The sequence below is a fragment of the Ochotona curzoniae genome, unplaced genomic scaffold, assembly GCF_017591425.1.
Source record: "Ochotona curzoniae isolate NIBS_2020 unplaced genomic scaffold, NIBS_Ocur_1.0 contig_2321, whole genome shotgun sequence".
Lineage (NCBI taxonomy): Eukaryota > Metazoa > Chordata > Mammalia > Lagomorpha > Ochotonidae > Ochotona > Ochotona curzoniae.
This window is the reverse complement of record NW_024465421.1, coordinates 99772-109532: the sequence shown is the minus strand read 5'-3', so window position 1 is coordinate 109532 and position 9761 is coordinate 99772. Positions and strand designations below refer to the sequence as shown.

Here is a 9761-nt window from a genome sequence, read left to right as displayed (position 1 = left end):
ATTTCCATTTTGTTTTAGTGATTTTATTTTTGTTTTTATTGGTTTAATCGATATTTTTATTGATCTGCCTGTTTTTTTATAAATTCATTTCCTATTTTTATGGATTTCCTGGTTTTTTTAATCGAATTGATATTTTCTTTGATTTAATGTGTGTTTTTATTGATTTAATTTAGTATTGATTCAATGTATATTTTTTGTGTTTAATGATTATTTTTCCTGTGATGTGTTAATGCTTATAATAAATACATATTGTATCTGTATATTTTCTTATACTTACATGTTGTAATTTATGTAATATGTATAGTAATATAGAATATAATAAATAAGATGATAAAGCAACGAAATAGAAATAATATAATCAGTATGAAATAAGAGAAATAATAAAATAGAAGTCTCATGTATTAATTAATATAAAAGATGATCTTTCTACATTTATTCTTAAAAATAAATTGATTAAGAGCATTATGTGTTTCGTTCGTATTTTTCTTCATTTAATTCACATTTTTCTCTTCCTCTTTGAATGGTTTTGCATTTATTAATTCTTCATGAAGAAATATTCACATTTCTATCCAATTAGAGTTTTGATCCAATTTTTATGTTTTTGATTTAACTTTGTTTTTATTGATTTGATTTTCAAACGCTTTTATTTTATATAATTTGTCATTGACTTAGTTGTATTTTTTGGTTTAATTGACGTTTTTATTGATTTAATTTATATTGATTTAATTGTTATTTTATTGATTTAATTTTGTTTTACTTGATTTAATTGACATTTTAATTGATCTTATTGATATTTTCATTGATCTAATTAACGGTATTATTAAATCGTTAAAATAATTATTCACTCATTTAATTATTTGTATAGTTTATTAAATTAATTTTTATTCATTGTTTTTATAAATTATGTGAAAGTTTTAAGTCTTTGTCTTTTTTATTTTAAATTATTTAACTGATTATTAAATAACTTAAATAATTGTTTATTATTCAGTAACCGATTTGCAGTTTTAAACCAAGAATGACTCCAAATGAGGGATGACTTCTGATGAATAATTGATAAATCCTAATTTTTGAGCATTTAATTATCGAATCCTAAGGAGCGATGATTTGATTATTTAATAACCCATGCATTCTAATTTCTGATTATTCAATAATCAACCCGAATGAGGGGCGATTTGCTACTATTTAATAATTGACGACTGATTGAAGATTCACGATCGGGACGGGCGAGCGGCGACGTCATCGCTATTCAAGTTAGTGAGACTAATGAATACACTAAGATTGATTAAATTGATTAAAATGGAATGCAAATAATCCACGTTCTCGATCGGATGTAAGGAAAAATTGCAGAAATATCAAGAAAGAAGATGTATTAATCCCATGAAAACATGAATATTAGCGAGGAAAAAATTAATCGTCTTGAGTCCTGATGTTCGACTAATAATCAATGTTCGCAACCAAATATGTTATGAAGTGTTACTTGATCATGTGGAACACAAGACGAGATAATCCTGTTCGCGATCAGTTATTAAAGAAGAAAGTGATTAATCGCACGAGTCACGGAATATTGAGGAGAATATACTAAATAGATATTAAGGAAAACTCCGGGAATAAGAGGAAGAATAAGTCTTAATCTCCCACGACTCTGAATATCAATGAGGAGGAAATATTGATCGTATATTAATCGTATTGAGCTTAATCGTATTCATCGCTGATGATTGGCTTCGAGTCTTGAGAAAGAATGTTAATTGTTGTTAATATTAAAGAAATACAAATTATTTCTTCTGTGATAGATTCGCCCGGTGACCTCATCAGGGTGTGGCATCACCGCGCAGTGACGTCATCGCTCTGTGACTTCACAACCCAGTGACGTCCTCCATGGCGACATCATGCCCCGGTGACCTCATCGCTGGTGATGTCTTCGCCCAGTGACATCATCGCTGGTGACGTCACCGCCCAGTGACCTCATCTGTGGGATCCTGCGACCCCGTGACCCTGTCGGTGTGACCCTGCGACCCCGTGACGTCATGGACGAGCGCCCCGTGAGCCTCGACATCCCCGAGTCGCTCAAGAAGCAGCTAGAGGACGACTGCTTCCTGGTCAACCGGCGCAAGCGGGTCAGTGGGCGGGGCCTGGGAGGGGCGGGGCTTTGAGAGAGTGGGCGGGACCTGGGAGGGGCGGGGCTTCGAGAGCAGGGGCTGGGCGAGGGGCGGGGCCTCAGGATGGGTGGGGCTGTGTGAGGGCACTGGGGGTGTGGGCGGGGCTTAGGTGGTGGGCGGGGCCAGCAGCATCATTGTGTTTTTAACCTCAGGAAAACTTGGGTTTTTAGAGAAAAATCATATGATTTAGTTATAAAATTGGGAATCATCGATAATAATCTACAAAGTATTGGGAAAAAAAATCAATGTTTTGCAGAAAGACGATCGATTATGAGACGCTTATTTGCATATTTAGAGCAATTACAGTTGGAGAGTAAGGAAATGATCATAAGAAATAATAAAAAATAAACAACAGTGAATATAAAATGAATAAATATAGATAATACAAATAAACGCAGAATCATCTGCAAATAAACCTGTGAAAAAATGCATAAAAAATCATGTTTTGGTTAAAATGGATTTTTTAAAAAAATGTTAAATTACAAAAAATGGACATAAATGTCTAAGAATCGATGCATCAATCCACAATAATCAATAAAAATTATCAATTTTCCCTTTTTTACAAACTTCGTCTGAGAGTGAAAACCCGAAAAGGCTAAAGAAAATAAAAATAGACGAGAAAAAAAAGTAGACCCAATGCTCACGTTTCCCGGTTTCTCTTTCCGTGTGACCCCGTGGTAACCCGGCGACCTCTGTGTGACCCCATGACCTCATGATGGTGACTGTGACCTGCCTCCTCCCTGTGACCCCGTGATGACTCCGTGACCTCACGACCTCTGTGCGATGTGATGGTGACTCTGTGACCTGTGACCTCCACGTGACCCAATGACCCCATGATGACTCCGTGACCTGGTGACCTCTGTGTGACCCCGCGACCTCGTGATGGTGACTCTGTGACCTGCCACCTCCTTGTGACCCCGTGACCCCGTGTGTGTCACCTCACGGACCTGTTTCTGAACCCTGGACCCCGTGTCTGTGACCCTGTTACCATGTGACCCTGTGTCTGACCCCGTGACCCCCAACCCCGTGTCTGACCTTGCACCCCGTGACCCTGTGTCTGACCCTGTGTTTAACTGCAAAAACTTGACCCCGTTTCTGTGACCCCGTGACCCTATCACCTTGTGTCTAACCCCATGACCCTGCATGACCCTGTCCTGTGTCTGTGACCCCTTGACCCTGTGTCTGATCGTAACCCCATGTTTTTCAACCCCCGACCCCGTCTTGGCCCCCGTGACCCTATGTCTGACCCCGTGACCCCGACCCCATCTGCCCCGTGACACTGTCTGACCCGTGACCCCGTCTCTGACCCCGTGATCTCATCTCTGCCTTGTGACCCCGTGACCCCCAGCTCGTGCGCCTGCCGCGCGCGCCGTCGGTGGTGGCGATCCTCGAGTCGTACGTGAAGCACTTCGCGCTGAACGCGGCCTTCGCAGCCCACGAGCGCGTGCGCCCGCCGCACCACGGGGTCGGCCCGGCCCAGGCGCAGGGACCCGGCGGGGCCGTCGCCGTTGCCATGGCGGGCGGGGCCTCGGTGGGTGGGGGCGGAGCCTCGGGGGGCGGGGCCTGCGTCGGGGGCGGGGCCGGAGGAGCTGGCGGAGCCGGAGGAGTGGGCGGAGCTGGAGGAGGAGCCGGAGGCGGCGGCGTCCCTGCTGAGAGGAAGTGAGTTGTGTGGGCGGGGCCTAATGGGGTGGGCGTGGCTTCCTGGGATGAGGTGGGGCTTCCCGGGGTGGGCGGGGCCTCCTGTGGCTCTCTTTCCTCGGAAGCTTCTGCAAGTTTGTTAGGAATCTTCTGGACAATTCCGGAGTCTTCCGGCAATTTTTCCGTTCCTTCCTGGGAACCTTCTAGAAGTTTCTGGGGAGCCTTCCGGAGCTTTCTTTCAGTTTCTATGTCCCTTCCTGGGAACCTTCTAGGCTATTGAGCAAACCTTCTAGAACATTCTGGTGGTTCATCTGCCTTGTTTCCTGGGAATGTTCTAGAAGTTTGTGGAGAAGCTACTTGAACGTTCTCTCCTTTTTTTGTTCCTTCTTGGGAACTTTCTAGAATTTTGGATTGGAATCTTCTGGACTGTTCTGGTGGTTTTTCAGCCTTTTTCCTGGGAATCTTCTAGAAGTTTCTGAAGAACCTTCTGGAACCTTGCGGAACATTCTTTTGAGTTTCTGGGTTGTTTCCTGGGAACCTTCTAGAATATTCAGAGGAACCTTCCGGAACAGTCTTGTGGTTTCTCAGCCTTTTCTCGGAAACCTTCTAGAAGTTTGCGAGGAACCTACCAGAACATTCTGTCAGCTTTTTGCTCTCCTTCCTGTGAACCTTATGGAACTTTGTTACCGACCTTCCGGAACATTCTGGCAGTGTTTTCTACTTTGTTCCCCGGAACCGTCTAGAAGTTTGTTAGAAAACTTCCGGAACATTCTTGAACCTTCTGGCAATTATTTGGTTCCTTCCTGGCAACCTTCTAGAAGTTTGTGGGGAACCTTCCAGAACGTTCCCGCGGTCTCTCCACCTTCCGGCTTCTAGAACATCACATGTCCCTCTCCCCCTGTCTCTCCCCGTCTTTCGTCTCCCCGTCTCTCCCCGTCTCTCGTCTCTCCCCATGTCTCTCCCCGTGTCTCTCGTCTCTCCCCGTCTCTCGTCTCTCCCCGTCTAACGTCTCTCCCCGTCTCTCGTCTCTCCCCATCTCTCATCTCTCCCCGTGTCTCTCGTCTCTCCCCGGCCCGCAGTGTGGATCTCTGCAAGGAGATGGCGGACGGGCTCCGTGTCGCCTTCGACCACGCGCTCCCGCTGCTGCTGCTCTACCCGGCGGAGCAGGCGCAGTTCAGGAGGGCCACGTCGGCCCGGTGAGTGGCGTCAGGGGCAGGGCCAGGTTTGGGGGCGGGGCTTAGGGGCCAGAATTTTCTCCCATGTTTTGACTTTTTGTCATGTTTTCTACGATCTGCAGTTCTCCCATTTTTGTGGAATTTTTTCACACAGCTTATGGAGTTTGATTCCAGTTTTCTGGAATTTTCTCCCATTTTTTCGGGGTTTGTCACATTTTTCTGTAAGTTTCTCCTATCTTTCTCACATTTTGTCCTTTTTATCTTCATTTCATCCCCATTATTTGGGGATTTTCTCCCATTTTCTGTATTTTTCTGGAATTTTCTGGAACTTGTTCGGGTTTTGTCACACTTTCCTGTATGTTTCCCCTGTTTTTCTCACATTTTGTTTCTTTTTTTTTCCTCATTTTTCTGACTTTTCTTACATTTTCTGGAAATTTCTGTAATTGTCTCCCATTTTACTGGGATTTTCTAGAATTTTCTCCCGTGTTTCTCACGCTCTGTCCTGGGATTTCCACACTTTATTCCCATGTTTCTCACTCTGTCTCACATGTTTCTAATTTTCTCACAGTTTTCCAGAACTTTCTCCTGTTTTCTGGAACTTGCTTTTTTTCCCCCATTTTTCAGATTGTTTTCTCATTTTTCCGGAAGTTTCTCTCCTATTCTTGGAACCCCTCCCTGAGCCCCAACCCCTGACCTCTCACCTTCTCACCTCCCCTGTTCTGACCTCCCTGACCTGACTGACCCCTGACCTCCCTGACCCCTGCTCTGAACCCCTGACCCCTGACCTCTGCCCCTCTCTCTCCCCCGCAGGCCCGAGGCACCGTCCCCGCCCCCCCCTCCGCCGCCGGCCCCGCCCACACCACCCGAGGCCCCGCCCCCTCCTCCTCCCCCTCCCCCCGGACCGCCCGAGGCCACGCCCCCCTCCAAGCGCCGGCGGGTGGAGGCGGAGCCACCAGGAGGGGCGGGGCTCCCGGCGTGCGCGCTGCGACGCTCGGCCCGGCACGGAGAGCGACGGCGGTCGGCAAGTGAGTGGGCGGGGCCTGGGAGGGCGGGGCCTAAGGAGCGGGGCCTGGGAGAGGTGGGGTTGGGGGTGGGGCCAAGCGGAGGTCGGGGTCACCCCGGGGTCACGCTCACACCCACAGAATATTCTGCAAGGATGTTTTTTTGTTTTTCGTTTCCGTCTGGGGAACGTTCCAGAAGCTTTTGGTGGCTGTGACGTCACTTCCCAGGGGCGGGGCTGCCACAGGGGCGGGGTCACTCCCGGGTGGGCGGAGCCAGGCGCCTCTCCTGGCGGTGATGATGTCACTTCCCTTCCCCCACAGAGCCGCCCCAGGCCCCTCCCAGCCGGTCGTCGTCGCCCGTCCTGCTGCCGCCCGCGCCCGGGCTCGAGGGGCGGCGCACCAACGAGATCAACGAGGTGAGCGGCGCGCGGGCAGAGGGGCGGTCGGACAAACGAGTGGTCTAATGGTTGGTTGATGAACAGTCGGATAGTCGGTCAACAAACAGTGAAATAGCCAGTTAATAGTCGGTCACAGTCGTTCAAATAGGCAATAAATAACCAGTTGAATAGTCAGTTGACAAACAGTCTGTTGAATGTTGGTGGAAAAACAGTGAAATAGTCAATCGACAAATGGTCGGTTGAATCGTCTGTCGACAAATGCTCGTTTGGTCAAGTCGCCCATTGCCAAACCTTTGGTTGAAGAGTCGGTCGGTAAACAATCATTTAATTGAATCGACAGTCGGTCAGAACAGCCAGTCAACAAACGGTCGGTTGAATACCCAGTCAATAAATAGTGATTTGGTCAAACATTTTGTTGACAAACGGTCTAACAGTCGGTCAACAAACAGTCATTTAGTCGAAAAGTCAGCCGGTAAACAGTCATTAGCTTGAATGTCAGTCAACAAACAGTCAAATAATCAGTCGACAAACATTTGGTCGAAGCATCAGTCAACAAATGGTCGTTCGGTGGACTTGTCCTTGAACAAACGATCACTTGGTCGAATACTGGCCTCGACCCCGCCCCTGACGTCATCACGGCCCGGCCACGCCCCTGACATCATCACGGCCCCCCCCCCCCAGGTCCTCTCCTGGAAGCTGGTCCCTGACCACTACCCACCGCCCGACCGGCCGCCCCCGCCGTCCTCGCTCTACGGCGCCCAGCACCTCCTGCGGCTCTTCGGTGAGTGACCCCACGACCCCTGACCCCCTGATGGCCCCATGAGCCCCTGTCGACCCTGTGACCCCCAACTGTCCCTGTGACGCCATGTTGACCCTGTGACCCACGACTGCCCCCAAGCCTATGACCCCTGACCCTCTGACCCTGACTGACCTTGCGACCCCTGACCTCCTGCGTGATGCCTCACACTTCTGTGATCCCCGGGTGCCTGTGTGATCCTGTCCAACTCTGTGACCTTGACCGACCCTGTGACCTCTGACCCTTGACCTCTGGGACCCCCGGGTGACCTCATGACGCTGACTTGACATCCTCAGCTGGACCTCGTTACCCTTGACTCTCGTGACCCCTGAGGGACTCTGTGACCCCTACTGACCCCCTGACCCCTGACCCCGCAGTGAAGCTGCCCGAGCTCCTGGGTCGGATGTCGTTCCCGGAGAAGAACCTGAAGGCGCTGCAGCGACACCTGGAGCTCTTCCTGAGGTGACATGCTCGTTAGTATGTGTGAGGCTCATTAATATGCATGAAGGTCGTTAATATGTATGCCTCATTAGTATCACATGGATCCTTGATATGCATGGCATCATCAATATGCATGGAACTCATTAATATGCACAGGATCGTAGACATTCATGAGTGTCATCAATATGCATGCGGCTCATGAACACGCACGAGCCTCATTAAAATGCGTGATGGTCATTGACGTGTATGCAGGTCATTAATATGCATCGAGCTCATTGATGTGATCCTCATTAATATGCATGAGGAGTGGTAACGTGCGTGGAGGTCTTTAGTATGAGCCTCGTCAATATGCACATTGGTCATTAATATGCATGATGCAATCTGTTGCGGCTGTTGCTTTGCATCTGATTTGCATGCCCACCTGCATCTCATCACCTAGTTTGCGTCTCTGTGAGCCTCTCCTCGTTTGCATCTGCTTACTGTCTCATTTTTATCCTGCTTTACATCTGTTTAGTGTCCCATTTGCATCCACTTAGCATCTCATCTGCATATCCTGCTTTGCACCTGTCTGGCTTCTCATGAATGTCTGTTTAGCATCTGATTTGCATTTGTCCAGCAGCTCATCCGCAACCGCCTACCATCTCATTTGCATCTTCTTAGCATCTCATTCACATTCAGTTAGCAACCAGTTTGCGTTCTACTTTGCATCTCATTAGCATCTGTTCAGCGCCTCATTTGCATGTCGCTCTGCATCTGGTCCAGGCCTCGTTTGCATCTGGTTAGCATCTCGTTTGCTTCCCACTTTCCATCTCTTCCACCAGCTCATCTTCATGCTTTGCATCTTGTTTGCATCTTTTGACTGTCTCATTTGCATCTCTGCATGTTTCATGCCTCTTTTCCATCTGATTAGCATCTCATCTGTATATCTCACTTGGTGTCTGCCTCGCATCTCATTAGCATCTGCTCAGCCCCTCATTTGCATCTTGCTCCGCATCCCTCTCCTCCCTCATCTGCATCTGATTAGCACCTCATCTGCATGTCCTGCCCCCGCAGGTTTCTCGCCGAATTCCGCGACGACTTCTTCCCTGAGTCAGCCTACGTCGCCGCCGGAGACGCGTACGGCTTTGCCAGGGCCGCGCGGGCCGCCCCCTGATGACATCACCGTGACCCCATGAGGCCACAACCATGTGCCTCCCCGATGACGTCACCCTCGCCTCCCTGACGTCATCCCCGAGCCTGTGACTTCGTCTCCGTGAACCAGAAAGTGATGACATCATCACCGTCAACATGTGACGCCATCCCTGGGAGCAGCCTCCTGGTGGCGTCATTCCCAGGCCTGCGACGTCATCACCAACGTGTGACATCATCACTGCGGGTCTTACCCTGGTGATGTCATCAATGGCCTATTACACCATCCCCACAGGCCGGCCCTGATGACGTCATCCCCAGCCTGTACGTCACCGTGAGCCACAAAGTGATGACATCATCACCCTCGACATGGAACATCGTCCCCAGACGTAACATTATCCCCGGTATCCCGTGATGTCATCCTGATGTGATTACATCATCACCGTCAGCACCTGACGTCGTCCCTTTGGTCATGTGACCTCACCGCAGCAACCCACCATGTGATGACGTCATTGTAGACCTGTGACGTCACCCCCGTGTGACATTACCACCCTCCCCCGCACCGCGTGTCCCTTTTTTTCATCAAAATAGTAAAATCAATAAAACGTTTCCTTGAATCCGTGACTGAGCGAACGAATGTTCGTCAATTCTTCCTGCTCCCGGTGACGACATCCTCTGCCCTCCCCTCATGAATATTCATGAGCCCAGGCCCCGCCCACCTTCTGTCCCTTCTTTCCTTCCCCTTCCGGAACGTTCTGCAGCCTTCTGTGATGTTCTAGAACTTCTCATGTCCTTGTAGTCTTTTCTTTGAACTTTGTTAAAGTTTTGAGTTTCTTCTCTAAGTTTTTTAGTCGCTTTATAAACTTTTAAAACTTTTGAGGTTTTTATGACTTTTTGTGACTTTTTAGTCTCTTTAAAAAACTTTTTATACTTTTGAGTCTTTTTTTATTATTGTTGTTAACATTGTATTATGTGATACAGTTTTATGGGCACTGGGGATTCCCCCCACCCTTCCCCCCATGGTGGAT

At 48.3% G+C, this 9761-nt stretch overlaps 1 protein-coding gene across 1 annotated transcript; it reads left to right on the top strand.

Moving 5' to 3' along the window:
* The first annotated feature begins 1044 nt into the window (after positions 1-1044).
* LOC121151830 (male-specific lethal 3 homolog) lies at positions 1045-9354 on the top strand. The gene is made up of 9 exons (XM_040973686.1): positions 1045-2114; positions 3505-3815; positions 4874-4990; positions 5780-5816; positions 5898-5994; positions 6292-6386; positions 7050-7149; positions 7542-7626; positions 8659-9354. The coding sequence occupies exons 1-9, from the start codon at positions 2025-2027 to the stop codon at positions 8756-8758; spliced, it is 1032 nt and encodes a 343-aa protein (XP_040829620.1). The 5' UTR covers positions 1045-2024; the 3' UTR covers positions 8759-9354.
* Positions 9355-9761: the final 407 nt, after the last annotated feature.